General features: G+C 46.0%; 1 protein-coding gene across 1 annotated transcript in view; it reads left to right on the forward strand.

Annotated features, from left to right (window-relative positions):
• Positions 1-15,823, forward strand: part of LOC146179671 (uncharacterized) — a 161,960-nt gene that overhangs the window by 86,977 nt on the left and 59,160 nt on the right. The window contains exons 2-3 of the mRNA XM_084579303.1: positions 1,150-1,195; positions 11,017-11,240. Of these exons, the coding sequence (XP_084435429.1) occupies positions 1,150-1,195; positions 11,017-11,240 (270 nt within the window). The remainder of the gene's footprint in view (positions 1-1,149; positions 1,196-11,016; positions 11,241-15,823) is intronic.

A 15,823-nucleotide genomic window follows, 5' to 3' on the forward strand; every position in this document is an offset into this window, starting at 1 on the left:
TCCCTGCATGGCCAGGAAGCCACCGTGTAGTGACTGACGATTGAGCTAGCCTAGCTCTGCTTGTAGGTCAGAAATAATCAGTGGGCACTGCAGCAGGCGAATAGCCGTCACGTAGTCAATGTAAATGGTGTACAAAGAAGTTCGAGGAAGCTCAGAGAAGGACATGATGGAATGAATGATAAGTACAATCTCTAGAGTATCGGATTACTGCACGGGCCTCACATATGAAAGGAAATGTCTGCCTGCAAAGGGGTGAAGATTGCACATGCCGCGGAACCTGTGTCCGATATGGTGACGTTACTGCGAGAAATACAGAAAAAAAAAATACTTCGTGTCATTTTGGTTCTTTCGACCAGATAATGCCCACGCGCTCTGCCTAAAGTGAGGCGATAACACTGTCGCTGAAGTGAGGAAGTTTGATAAGATGAAGGAAACCTTAATCTGGGAAATACGGCAGGAATTATACCAAATGAAGAGAAGAAAATCTATAGCTACGGGCTGCGGACCTGACTACAATTTTTCCTTACCTGTAACGGATCTGAGGAATCTATTTATAGCCTTTCCTCTGCCAGCCATGCAGCTTAGCTGCTGCACTTGTACTGTAAATGCTGTACTCGTACAATTGCTTTCCTCAGTGAAACGCGCTCCACAGTGAGGAATTTCCTTGAATATATATGACCAACGGCAGAAGATATTGCGATTAGCCTCGTGGTTCGTCGCCGATGTAGTGATTATATAGCGGCAGATATCAGACATTAGACGTACAGAAAATGCTGGATAGTTTGTAAGCGAAGCACATAATGAACCTTGACTGAAAAAAAAAATTTAGATACGCATGTCTCTTGTGAAGCGTCGATGCAGACGTGGTCGTTTCTTTATTAAACTATAATCGCCCATACATTTTTCCCTCTATCCAGAATTACTCTTGACGGGAAAATGTACGAATCGACGTCTTAAACATCTCGTTAAAAAAAGTACTGAGCGAGGGACGTTCCCATCCCTCACTCTCCCTTTTTGGTGTCCTCCTGTTGTAGATACCGGGAATATATGTCGGGATGACTAATGCTTCTCTTAATTCTTGCTCTTCATGAATGAACATCCCGAGAAATCATGCAGTCCTAACGAGCTGATCTCGTTTGCTTTGTGCAGGGCCAGGACAAGCAGCAGGAGGTGTCGTCGGAGTTCTCGCCAACAGGTGAGCCTAGGACGACAAATGGGAGAAATTCTCCCCAGCACCACAAACCATGAACCCAATATTGGTACTTCAGTGGCAATGACCGGCCCTACATACGGCCGATACTTTGCCAACAAACTGAAATGCTGGGCTGATGGTTTCACAGACAGTACAAAGAACTGGGCCGATGTTGGCCCAGTGCTGGTATTTTCTGCTTAACATATGCCCAGATCATTCCTACATAGTACCAGTATTGGGTCGATGGATTGTGCCACCTGGGTTGTACTGCTTGGGCTTGCTGCTGGGGCAATGCACACGTGGCGCCATAGTGAAATTCGAAGCTTTAAAGCTCGGACTTAAAAAAGTAACGTTCAGAACGCTCCAAACCCACCGTGCAGTGGCATGCACGTGCGCGTTGCTGTAAAGGTGCCTCGCGTTCCAGCGTGCATGCCAGCATCGGTGAAAGCCATATAGTTTCAAATCTTTTCTAAAGGAAAAAAAGTGTGCCACTGTCTATGAGCGTTTTCTAGGGTGGATATGCTCCTTAAACACTTTTTTATACGTAATGTTGAATCTAAGCTAATGCAAACACTGAAATTTGCATAAATTAATCGCCACTTCCCAAATCCGTTTTCAGTACTAAAATAGATCGATCCTTTTCTGTTCTAAAGGTCATGCGTAAGCGAAAATTAACCAGCGCATGCTTATGCAGTTGTTGGAGATAACAGTATGCATTGACAAAGCAGTGCGAAATTATTTTTCTTGTTTCTAGCTTTCCACCACGCACAAATGAACAAATTAATGTCTTTTCCTTCCAGCTGAGACATTTAGAGACAATTTTATACATTGAGTATTGTTTTCAATGGCTACAGGCTGGATATTTAAAACATGTTTAGTCTAATAATAGTAACGTCTAATAATAACAAAATAGTGTCCGCAGCAGTTGTGAGTGACTGAGAAGTGGTAGAGGTCAATGAGTGGTGTCAATCGATAGAGGGTTACGTAATGCTGTGTCCGAAAAGATAATGAAGCCAATAAGTTAATTAGGTAATTAATTAGAGACAAAAATGTTATAGTTAAAGCGAAAATGGTATCATCAGCCAATGGCTTGGCGCCACATTTGAATGTATCAAATACTAAAATAGTTAATTAAATCTGTTAATTAAGGTGACGTCAAAGGTGTGACGTCACGCAACCTGAAGTCGAGCCAAAAAAAGGGCATAGGAAGGGATTGGCGCGCAATTCAAAAGTACCAAGGACTAAAGTAGTCAATTAAGGCAGTCAATTAGGGTGACGTCAAGGATGTGACGTCACGCAACCGGAAGTAGGGCCGATCGAAAATGGTCATAGGAAGGGATTGGCGCGCAATTTGAAAGTACCAAAGACTAAAATGGGTAAACAAGAAGTGAACTAATGTAATGTAGAGGATGTGACGTCACGCAACCAGAAGTAGAGGCGAAAAAGAGCATAGGAAGAGATTGGCGCGCAATTTGAAAGTGCCAAAGACTAAGTTGGGCAAAGAAGTAGTGAATTAAGCAAATAGAACCAACCATGAAGCAACCAACAGCAGCATCAGTGCTTTCACATTACTCCAATGCAGATTCTGCATTGCTCTTTAATTTTGAAAGTAAACTTTGCACCCGCCTAGGCGGAGGACGATGAAGCAGAATATGTTCTTGCTAGACACAGGGGATGCAGTGTGACGTTATCAGTAGCAGTTCGTGAGGGGAAGGAACAGCACGTCTGGTCCGGCTTGCAAGAGAGCCCGCTGAAAACTGCGGCATCGCCATTCGAAGGACAGTAGGTTGCAATAGAAAACTTCCTGCACGGTGTGTACATTTATTAGTGTCGGTATATATCGTACCCGCTGCGTAATTTCAGTCGATAAAGGCAGCGAACTGTCGTCAAGCTCTAAATCGGCAACTGCCTTCTTGAATGTTGTGTAGTGAGTATGCAACTGACGGACCGCGTCTCGGAGCACACCTGGGAACAGGAGAATACCTCTTACAGCAGGTTTGGAGTATGTTCGCAGTCGGTTTGGAGTAGGCAAACTATAGTTTTGGAGTAGCTTGGAAACACCTAAAAGGTGCTAGAACGGCTAGTTGGGCTAGTTGGTATGGATTCATATCAACAGATCCGAAAAAGCGGCCTTGTGATAGACCATCCGCCTCGCACTCGGGAGTTACCGGGTTCGCACCCTGCTGCCGCCGGGTACTCACTGGTTTTAAATCGGTACAAGATTTACCACGGCCCGGTGCTCGGCTCACCAGGAGTGAAATGCTTGGGAAAGGGGTCATTGACCAAAACGTCTCTCGGTGTCTGTCCTTTCCTCGTCCGGCGTCTGTGCGCGCTGCCTCGTTGATACGAACTTAAAATGTGGATTTATTAAGTTTAAGTAAGTACGAACTGCATTTTAGAGCAGTACAGACTCCCTCATACGTACACAGTGAACAAATAGTTCATAGAAACTTACAAACGCTGTTGCGACTTCCAGCTACCTCCGCAAAATACATTGTGCATTCATAATAACTGATTAACCCTACCAAAGTATCCCCAGCAGTGTATCAAACACACTGTAGCATGAAAGACGATGGTAGCATTGACAGCGCACAGAAAATAAAGGACGAGAGTAGCACCCAGTCTGTCCTCTCCTTTTTTGTATCCAACACTATAGTAGACTCATCGTTCAAACACTGGTCTAGCAAACTGGCCCCTCAATATACATAACACAGCAGCTGCCTAGAAAAGTGTTATCATGCAGATATACCTCCACCATAGGTCTAAACTAATAAAAAATTGCTAATTTGGACTTCACCGTGCCGGGAAAATTTTCGCATAATGGAATGGTGCCAAAAAAAAAATTGAAGTTTGGTTTGGTTCTAGTGGTTTAATGTCCCAAAGCGACTCAGGCTGGGAGAGACGCTGGAAACTTCGACCACCTGAGGTTCTTTAACGTGCACTGACATCGCACAGCACACGGGCGCCTTGCTTTTCACCTCCATCGAAAGGCGGCCGCCGCGGCCGGGATTCGCTCCCGCATCCTTTGGGACAGTAGCCGAGCGCGCCATAATCACTGCACCACCTAGGCGGGGATCCGAAAAAAACAAAAAAAAAATGAGAAAACTACTTGCGTTACGGTAATTTTCTAGGCGGAAGATCAGGAAAAAATGGTTCCTGCTTTTTAGACAAGAGCAGTACAGAAATGACCATCTTTCGCATTTCAATCAATGCTTTATTTCCTGCACGCCGTCTGGAGGGTCAAGGCACAGCTGCTGGAAAATGGTAAGGGCTTCCCGACATCCTTGCCTGTGAAACGCGACAGTAGCGGTGTCCCGTCACAAGCAGCCTGCGTCGCTTGTGAGGAGATTCCACCGCGCTGAACGGCACTTGACGAGCGCACATTTCCGTAGCAGTGGATGGACAATAAGGAAGCGCGGAAAACGCGCAATGCTGCCAATGAGCGTCCGAAACGCCGCGAAGCTGCGAACTGTGGGCTGGCTATTGTTAAATCTACACTCAAAACACGAAGAAACCTGTAAGGGAGTAAAAAATTCCTGGGGGTACTTTGCATCCCTAAACTGCGATGAAGCGAAAGCCTCTATCGCGTGGTAGTCCGAAGCCCTCCACTACGGCACCTCTTTCTCTCTGTTTTCACTCCCACCTTCGCGATGACGCGATAGCGTAAGCTACCAGCCAGCATGTAAAGCCCCGCTTTAACCGAGCCGTATGAACGTGCCTGCGTGGCCTAGGGATAACGTGATTGCAAGGGTTTTGGCAGGCTGATTGTGATATATCACCCTCCCATACGAAAGGAGAGACCCGAGTTGGCAGCTCCTGCCAAACGTAATCTCAGGACGCCCTATGCATCCACTTAGTGCTCGGCTACGTCAGCTACCAGCTGCTGCCTCCCACGACTTTTCTTCCTCCTCCTCTTCCTCTTCTTCCCCTCCTCTTCTTCGTCGTCTTCCTGTTTTCTTCGCTCTTCGGACATGTACCGTACAGGCACGGCGAAATGGCGAGACTGTGGCCAATGTAGTTCTCGCTACAAAACGTCTGGTGCAGTCGTTAAAATCCTCCTATCATTGCCAATTAAATCAAATTAATATTATTTAAGAAGGAAATATGCTTCTGCTGCCGAAGTATATCTACCTGAAAGCTTTGAGAGAATACAGAGAATACCGTACCCCTACAAGGGAGTGCACTAGATTACATCCTACTTCCTTTTTACTCCCTCTAGGCTTATTCGTGCTTAGAGTGACATGTGGCTGACGAGCTAACCGCTGCAGCCTTCAGCCCTCGCATGTCGGTGTCGTCGAACTTCAAGCCCCGTGGCGGCCCCAACCCATGCCCAAACGCCATCGCGAACAGCGAAGACGAAACTATGTTGATTGGTGTTCCGGCGCACGCGCTGCCCTGTACGCGGTACGTGGTTGTACGGGATAACTCCTCGCTCGACGTTTCAGTCGTATCTTCTTGGTCTCTGCTCTAAGAAGTGCACTTCCTAGCCTCTCGCAACAAAAAAAAAAAAAAAAAAAAAAAAAAAAGGAAGATAAAAGCGGCTGCTGCGAAACAACCGTCCCAGCGTGCGTGGGTTGTAATTCCGCCCCTCCATAACGTCTCCGCTGCTGGCTTCGCTCCCACCAGTTTAGCTCTTCTGAATAAAGCAAAATATTACTTAATTCTCACTCCTCAAATTTACGCATCTCCGCGCACAATCACAGTTCACTGCACATGTACTATGCATATATGATGCTATATGCTGGCTATGCATGCATGGAGAGGCTGGACGCACCTCTGGTGCCACTGGCCACTGACGCAAGCTTGCTAGCTGCGTTCAGCCTAGACGTAGCCAAGCAAAACGCTCATAATAAAACAAGCAACGAAACTGTTAATTCTTTCTCTCTTTTTCTTTCTTTTTTTTTTTTTGCGCGCAAAGTTTTCTCCACAGCGCAAAAATGACGCCAGAAATTGTTCTAGGCTGTCTATGCATGGAGCAGAATGGCGCAGAGAAATCCTTATGGAGTGCAATGCCGGAAACGGGGCAGCAATTCCGCCCCTATAAAGCTGCCGGCAGCTCTCATCACGCATAGGCCTCATTCGCGACGTAATGAGAAGGCTTAAACGCGGCTCCTATAAGATGCGCGGCGAATAGGAGCCCAAAAAGGCGGCCCTTTGTTTCGAACACAGCGGAAAGGGAAAGAAAGACAGAGCCACAAAAGCGGAAAACACACAGGCACGCACATAAAAACATAAACATGTTGTAATCACGATTTTTTTTTTTCCTGCGCACAGTGATGTCAGTTAGTCAAAAAAGTTTCAATCAAGACCTCAGATCCAGAGGGAAAGCTAAGGTTCAGGCTTTTGTTACAGGAGATATACTTAGCTGGTCTTAGCAGGATTTATGGACATCATGAATATGCTGCTAATTTGATGGCTGGGTTAACACACTATCAGCCCTCAATTTGCACTAGTACATGCGTAACTGCATGCTGTTAGATGAGTAGGTAACAACGCGTGACTCGTCTATTTCCTTCCGATGTTGAGGTATGCGAACAGGCGGGCCTTGTTTGACCTGTTGACTTGCATACAAGAAGTTTGCCGTCCGGACAAGAAATCTTGTCATTGAGCAAGTCAACTCAGCGCACTTAGACGCGTCCTGGGAAGCGTTGCACAAACCCAATGATAAAGGAAGGACACATATGCGTACTTTTTAATGAGATCGCTTTTTTTATTTAATACGTTTTTATTACAGTTTTATTTACGGGGACGCGGGTATCTTTTATTACGGACGTACTACGGCAGTAAAAGCACCAACGCACGTCTTGAAGACCAAGTTTCTCATCCTCATTTGCTGTGGGTGGCCTCGCGTAGTAGAGTGGAGTATCATGGTCGTAATCGCGCTACTCGATTGCACACATCGCCCCCGTATGTAGGTGTGGCTTCGTTTCGAAGCGCGCATTAAAAGTCCTGCTAGTTGCTCACGTTGGCACCACATTTAGCCCCCAGTGCCTTCGAGCGACCTTGAAAATGGGGCTAGGCTCAGTCCTCGCAGTGGATGGATCACGCGGGCACGCCTGTTTTCTCTTTCAGTGAACAGCGCAAGTGATAACTGCAGAAAGAAAGAAAGAAAGAAAGAAAGAAAGAAAGAAAGAAAGAAAGAAAGAAAGAAAGAAAGAAAGAAAGAAAGAGCAATGCACCAAACTTTTTAAACGCATAAATGAGCCGAAGAAACCGCGCACACAAACTGAGAGAACGCCAGAGAGGAAACATTTACAGCGTCCTAGAAACGGAACACCCGTCTCAGTGGTGGCCGCATACGGCCTAATTTGAGCCTGGAGGTAACCTGGAGGTGTTCTCCCACGACGCCTGTGAGCATACGCGCAGAAATGCCCCCAGGGGGGGGGGGGGGCAGCGAGAGAGGTGCAATTTGATCCTGGCCCGCAGCGCGCTTCTGAGCCGCCACTCAGCTGGTTCTGTGGAAGCCAGCGAGAGAAAGAGAGAAGACGAAGCGTGCGATCGCCTTTAAATGCTTCCCGACTCCACAGTCGGTGAGGCGAAAAACGCCGAGTGGAGCAGGGCGCTGCCGGCTCGCAACAACGGATTCCTTCGCCTCCATTCTCACCCCTAATTTGAACGCGCGCCCTAGACATACGGACGACGTCCTTGAAGGAGGAAATAACGCGGATAACGTGCAATAGGTAAGAGTCAGAGAGAGAGAGACAGAAGTACGCGCACAGCTAAGTTGCGCCGAGAGTGTGCGTGGCGCGCTTAAGTTATCGGGTAATTCGGCGCATACGCCATGCTTGCCGCCCGGTGTCCCAATGCTGATTAATGCATCTTCTGAATCGCCAGACGATTGCGATCGCTAGCCGGCTCATTAGAAGCGGGATGCGAGGCTTTTCCGTCATGGTGGGGACATTCGATACTTAATTGATCCATCTTCGCATTTGTTTTCTTTCTTTTACCGATTTTTCTTTTCCTGAAATTGATTCCCTGATGATACCCTAAAGCGAGTCAGTGGGTCATTCCACACACTAAGGAAGATGAATAGAGAGCGTGCGGCAGTGCGGACTTCTTTTGGGCTGAAATAGATGACGCTACACGTTCCGCTACCGCGACAGCTTCGCCTCTCGGAGAGGCGGCGAAGCTGTTTCCATCACGAGCTCATTAAGCGGCAAAGGTATACGCATGCGATTAGCAGCAGGCGCTTACGCTGGCAGGATTATGCAACCTTGAGTCCTCACAGTAGATCATTAAAATGCCTCCCAACTGCCGCAGGAAGAAAATGCCGGCAGCTTTGCCACGGGAAGGCACTGAATAGCATTCTGTAAGGTGGGGCCCTCGGTATGTCGTACTTAAAGAAAAAAATTAAGTCAAACAAGTGATTGCGTGGTCGGAGGCATAGAAACAGATGCGGAATTCAGCTGTGGAAATATCCCTCGCATGTGCCTGTTGGGCGACCTTACTCTTCCTAGAAGACGTCCAAAAGAACAGTTGCAAAAGGCGTGGTACGAGATGCAAGACTTCAATTTCAAAGGTGCCCTCGAGAGATTCATGGTAAAAAACTGCACTATACTCGGCAGGTTATTTAGTCCCAGGCGCAACTGTATACCGGATCATGTCTCGGCGATCTAACTCTTGTTCATGCCAGTTTACATAATTTACTATTGGAGCTTATACATCTAACTTATGCAACCACGGGCCAGTGATGAGTGCGAGAAACATTCATATCTTCTTTACGGAACGCAGGAGAAAATCAAAGACGTCTAAGCGTGGTCTGCAATACTTAGGTACGAAGAAGCCTACACCGCGCACGTACGGCATGTCCTTTTGGGCCTCTATCCCGCTGCGATCAACTGCATTTTGTTGAGCGTGCTGTCGCTGTTGCAGTGCTTTGCACAAGGTGCGCTGTGAGAACATAGTCGTATACGAACTCAGATACATTCTAAGGATGACCTTATGTTTAATGGCTTGAGGGAAACATGGCTAAAATCTGGCATAACACTGCAGAACCTGCACTGGGATAATGCGTCGCTGCTGCTGCGACACTAGACATTGCACCGGGGTGCCCCCATATTGAGAAACCTACGTAGACCCGAAGTTTGCACTGTGAAAGCCACTTTCAATCTTATAGTACACGGAGACGCCAGCTGTGTTGGTAACGACGTATGATGATATCCACCGCCACAAGATTTTCCCGAAACGTTTCCGACTCGCACGGACCAATGGATGTCGTTTTCGACTACGACGTCATCCTTGCAGCTCTTAGAGAAAGGAGGAAGCTGGTTTCCCGACGGGGAGGATGAGAGAGCTTTGATTTGTATTTTTGCTGCTTTGCGGCACGCGTATCGCTGAGCATTTTGCACAGACCATCTCCGGTACCTGATCGAAACACTGGGCTCCTTTGCTTAAAAGGTCCTTCCCTGGACAGTGGCCCTTGAAGCCTTCCTCAAACAGAGGTACGGTGACGGCTTTTCGGTCAAATGAGCCCGATGCGCTATTGCTATCGATACGCGTAAAATAAAAGAGACATCTGGGCTAGTTGGTACGGTGACATAATGAATAAGTCCCGTCTGTAGCGTTGTTTGTTAATTGCATAAAATAACTTACGCGTAGCGTACTGTTCTCGTGGCGCCGAAAAGCGGCCGCCGTCACGCAAAGCGGGAGCGACGAGAACTAGAGACCTGATACGTGTTCAGGTTGTTTTTTTATTGGCAAAAATGTATTACAAAAATTAGTGGTTGAATTGGAGGTCCCAGAGCGACTCTGTCAGGGGACCTCCGCCTTCTATAGTGCATTATCATCAAACTGCACGTCAAAGTAGAGTCGAAAGACATGCCGAAAAAAATGATAGGCGTCTTATAAAGAGTTATGATGGTGTTGATTGATCGATTAGAGGTGATTGATAGTGTGAGTGTAGTAAGTACCGATCAGTAAGTACCGATATTGGTGATTAGTAAATGTAACCAGCGTGTTGTAAACAAGTAACCTTGTTTGTGTGCGCGCGTGTGTGTGTGTGTGTGTGTGTGTGTGTGTGTGTGTGTGTGTGTGTGTGTGTGTGTGTGTGTGTGTGTGTGTGTGTGTGTGTGTGTGTGTGTGTGTGTGTGTGTGTGTGTGTGTGTGTGTGTGTGTGTGTGTGTGTGTGTGTGTGTGTGTGTGTGTGTGTGTGTGTGTGTGTGTGTGTGTGTGTGTGTGTGTGTGTCGCTGAATTTGAACACGTGCGATGGCTAGTACTTGTGCGACAGCGCTGTCTGACATTGTACCTCCGTGTAACAGTACGGGGGCTTCGTTTGAGAATGTGTGTTCTCGTGACTATGATGCTCGACGACTAGGGGGACTGTAAGATGGATGCCGAGAATGCGGATAAGAATTCTCGGCATGAGGAAGCTATAGACGATCGAAGCGATGGCGGGGTGCCGAGGTACGAACGTTACGGAATCGAAGCGCCATAAGTGTGCGGAGGAAGCTGCGGAGGAAGCCGAGCTAGAACGTCAGCAAGCTGCCAACGATCGTAAACGGTCCGTAAAACCAGAGATGCGAGCTGAAACGTAAACATCGTTTATTAGTAGGCAAAGAATCGGGTGTGATCAAAGTGTCATCAGAGTAACAAAAATGAGGCAGCGAGCGCACACGCTGTCACGTCTAGGCGTAGCTTATAAGCGTCCTCCTAATTTTGTTTCTTACAATGTATTCCACTCCAGTAATAGCCGAGCACAAGGCCAGGAAAATAGAACTCGGATAAACATAAGTGGTATTTCGGGAGGAAAAGCCTTGTATATCTAATGGTCGTTTGAGGTAAGAGGTTACTAACGCACATATGTGTGATCTGTCTGGGTACGCAGTGTCGGCGAGCTGCGACAAGGGCTTCATGACCATCTCGGTGCTGACGGAGGAGCCCTTCCAGGGGATCCTCCACACGAGAGACACGAGCGACCCGAGGGGCATCGTCAAGGAGCTCCGACGGAGCCCCTGCATCGCGTACGGCACCGGCGGACGGAACACGTCGCTACGCATCTCCCTCTTCCCGACGCCAGGGGATCCGCTCTACTGCGGTGTACGCAGAAAGGTACGCCTTCGCTTCCCTCTTGCTTCCGCCATGCTACAACGGAAAGTGTAACTCAACGCAGAACGCATTCTCAGCCAAGTTCAGGCTGACCCTCTTCTGCGGCTACTCTGTTAGTTCGGATAGAGAGCAACAGAGCTCACTTTCACAACTCTTTGAAGATCAGGGCATTAAAGAACACATTGCAATGACACAGCATTAGCCGAAAATGAACAGAACGGGACTAACTGCTGTACTTACTTCTTACGACTAATGCTTACTCCATATGAAGACCAACTGCGGCTGGTGCCGCTTTTACCTTAGTCTATTATGAGGAATAATAGCTGCTCTTCGATGGACTAGTGGTCGTAAAAAGTCAGGTAGTCCCCCGAAAAGACTAACGCCGGCATAACTGCAATCCTTTTTGGTCAAGAATGCAACGCGTAGCAGACGTATCGATATATACGCAATTAGGGACCAGGCTCGGAGCGATATCCTGGCGCCCATAAACAAAACTGCTTGCGCAATCAGGACAAAATGAAAACACGAAGCAGGACAAAACCTTAGTCGTGCCTGCCTGTACCGCGGAGTTCCAGTTAGTCCAGAAGATGGAGCTGAGCGATATCGAGTTCCACTCTGCTGCTGTTACCGCGTTTAGCCAGTTAGGCTCGCACTATTTGTCATCAGGGCCTGGCATTTTCCTCGGAGTCAATTCGTCATGCTTGGCATAACGTGGCGTAAACGGTCGCTGTTTCCAGCAATCCGACGACCTTGGAGTTCCGCGCAACACGCTGCTAACCTTAATCTGTGCTCTGTAAAATTCACCCGTTTCGCTGAAGGCCACTGCATCCGGTGGGGAATGACGTATTTGGTCTCGCCAGCTTTCCATCATGCGTGCCTTTTTGAAACGCTCAGAGCTTGCAACATCAGTGTGGACCCCAAAAGTAATCCGTTGCGTTAAGCTCGGCTACGGATATAGTGCTATTCAAGCAAGGAGTGACTGAGTGGTTAGGGCACTCGACTATAGCGTTAGGTGACCCAGGTTTGATGCCGGCCGCAGCGCCCGCTTTTATATGGAGCCGAAAAGCAAGACATCGGTGTACTCTGCGATATCAGTGCGCGTTAGAGAACCCCGGGTGGTGGAAATTATCCAGAGCCGTCCACTACGGCATCTCTGATAACCTGAGTCGCTTTGGGACGTTAAACCCCATAACCATAACCCCATAACCATAAGTACAAGATGATCAAAACAATTTAACTCGTATGTTGTTGTTGTTGTTGTTTTTTCGACTTAACGATGACTGGCTTCTTCCCCCTTCACAAGGAGGGGAGAGAGAATTTCTCTTTTTCTCATTAATATCAAAAATTATTTGCATTGCTGTAGCTATTATCACGTGACTTGGCCGCTATCTTGAATCTGAGAGCGACGGAGAAACGGATGAGAAACCGGCAGCTGTTAAGTAGTAGGAGCTAACACTCTTAAAGACACGAATACACATGGAGACTGCGTCTTCGGAGCACTTTTACAGTCCGTTAAGAGTCGAGCAGAGACGCGTGACTGGTAACGCGATGCCCTCTGTACTCTTTCCGATCCTCTGACGGCGCCCACTCCACTCCTCTCGATTGCGCCCGCTGCGCAAGGTCACGTGGCATGTTGCAGTGATTAAGGTGCAGAATTGGAAGCACACATGCCGTCACTTCGAACCCCTATCGCTATCTATAGCTTCGAATTTAACTAGCATGCACAATGGTAAGCGAAATGGTATGACACCACCTGGAAAGCTGCCCAACACTCTTAAAAAAAAGGTAGTTGTGGTTACTAACTTTTAGGGTAGTAACTGCTTGTCACATATGTTACTAACTAGTTAGTAAGTGCAGGTTAGTATCTGCTAGGTAGTAGCATATACTACCTCTAGAAGGTAGTAATCAGAACTACCTCCAGCAAATTTTACTACTTCTAGATGTAGTACCAGCGACTACATTTAGTAAACTTTACTACCTATAGAAGGTAGTAATCAGAACTACCTCCAGCAAATTTTACTACTTCTAGATGTAGTACCAGCAACTACATTTAGTAAACTTTACTACCTATAGAAGGTAGTAATCAGAACTACCTCCAGCAAATTTTACTACTTCTAGATGTAGTACCAGCAACTACATTTAGTAAACTTTACTACCTATAGAAGGTAGTAAGAGCAACTACCTTTACTAGTATTCACTACCACTGCAGGTAGTAAAAGTATCTACCTACAGCAAAACCTACTACCTATAGGAGGTAGTAAGAGGAACTACCTTTAGCAAAATACACTACCTCAGAGGTAGTAATAGCAGCTACCTAAATCAACATATACTAACTCTGTAAATAGTAACAGTCACTACTTTTAGCAATATGCACCACCTACAGAAGGCTGTAACAGTAATAAACTGTAGTAAAAATACTACACATTTAACAAACTCCTCTGCTTTGTTGCTATAACCACTAACCTGAACACTGGATTACATAAGATGGAAGCACTCAAGCAGTGGTCATACATGGCTTCCGAAAAAACAAACAAATGGAACACAAGTGTGGCTAAGAAGATGAGACTTTATTTCTCATTATTCAGTTCGAACATTCAACTTTCTAAACAAACAAACAGTTGCCCGCATCACAAGTGGTGAAAAGGAGATTGCCTGAAGATGAGAAAAATACTCAAAAAGAAAGCAGGTACTTTTGTTCTGTTTTGGTTATAACTTATCACACATTCATATGAGACAGTGTATTTACACCAGAGTTGAGTGTGTTGAACTTGAAACCTTTATAGGAGGTTAAGGTATTGAAGGCTGTAGAGCGTGGTGTGTCTTTGAGCACCTTTAGCAATAATGATGACAACTGATAGAAGGAATAACATACAAGAACTATCAGGATATGTATATGGAAGTTGCTTTACAACAATAATTTAACCAGACATGTACAATAAAAATCACAACTAAAAGAGGGTTTTTTGGCTGAGAAGAATGGAAGTACCAGCTCATACACTGCCTAGCCTTCTGCCTTGGCTGCTTCTAGCAATACCTCAGGTATGAGGAAATTTTGTGCTCATTATTTGGCCATTAATATCCCGCATATGTATTGAATACTTGTCGGAGCCATAGTTAAAACTGGTCAACTGTCCGCTCTATGGCAACTAAATGAAACAGATGTTAGATCTTCCTGAAGCACTATAAAAGGATATTAGCAACAGCTATCATAATGGAGTGTCAGTCACAAAAGAATATGTCAAAAATTGCTGCAAAGAGAATGTGTTGCTTATATCAAACTGACCTACTAATACACAATAAATTGAAACAGCACATCAGCAATTCCTACTCAGACTCAAAACTGGTTTAGTTTGGTCTGTGGGGCTTAATGTTCCAAAGCGACTCAGGCTATGAGGCACCATCGTGAAGGACTGCAAAAATGTCGACCACCTGGGGTTCTTTATTGTGCACTAAACATCGCACAGCCCACGGGCACCTTGCTTTTCGCCTCCGAACAAAAGCGGCCGCCTAGACTCGAATTCGATCCTGCATTCTTGCACATAGTCGAGCGTCGCAATCACTGCACCACCCCAGACTCAAAACTGCCTCCCAAAAATGCCCATTTGAAACATTCCTCACATCCTAAAATTATGCAACAGACAGCCAGCTTGTCACAATGCATATTACTAATTATTAAAAGGATGCCTGTTAGGTGTAAATTGCTGGATAGGCCTGCTAAATAAGACCAAGCTCATTAAGAATAACTGAAGGCTTTTAGAGTAGTGTTACATAATGCTGACTTTATTGATTACAATCATTAGGAAAGACCAATTTCCTCTTCCAATTTTGGTTCAAAGAAAGAAGTGCCAATAATTGCTTTGAAATAGCAGACTGAAATATTTGCACCAAGCTACTGTTTATATAAACTAGTTTTCCCACTGGCCTTAAATGATAAGTCGCACAATAAAAAGTGTGCCACATGCAGCTGTACCCCTTCAGCAGCCCAAGACGCATTCTGGAGAACAAAATCGCTTTTCGCTGGAGTGCTTTGTTGCTGAAACTGCGCTCCGTTAATAGACTCTTTGTTGCTGAAACCAGAAATTAAAAAAATAGCTACATAATGAGTTTCATTAATTAATAAACTTCAGAAAACAAAGAAATACTCCAGACTAAGCTATACAACTCATGAGCTCTCATCTGATTTCAGTGGACTAGGCCACTCATTGTAAATCAAAGAGCATAGCGCCGGAACAAAAACGGGGACGACGACAAGACAGGACGAGCACTAACTTTCAAATGATCGTTTATTGCAGAAATGATCTTATATATACACTTCACGATCAGCAGTGAATGAGAAAATACACAATTACTGTCAGACAGCCACATGCTACGCCAAGAATTCAAGCTCCTTGCTTGGCAGTGCATTGCAGTGTTGACACATTTATCCCCTGTCCGAGCTAGTGCTTCCAGTGTAATCCACTTATAACGATACCAGATATAACGATATATCGGTTATAACGATCAAATAATTTAGATTTATCAATTTTCCCATTGCCCCTATGTAAAAATAAACCACATATAACGATACGATTATCGGCGATATATCG

The sequence above is a fragment of the Amblyomma maculatum genome, chromosome 9, assembly GCF_055883805.1.
Source record: "Amblyomma maculatum isolate TAMU_Amacu chromosome 9, ASM5588380v1, whole genome shotgun sequence".
In the NCBI taxonomy this organism is placed as follows: domain Eukaryota; kingdom Metazoa; phylum Arthropoda; class Arachnida; order Ixodida; family Ixodidae; genus Amblyomma; species Amblyomma maculatum.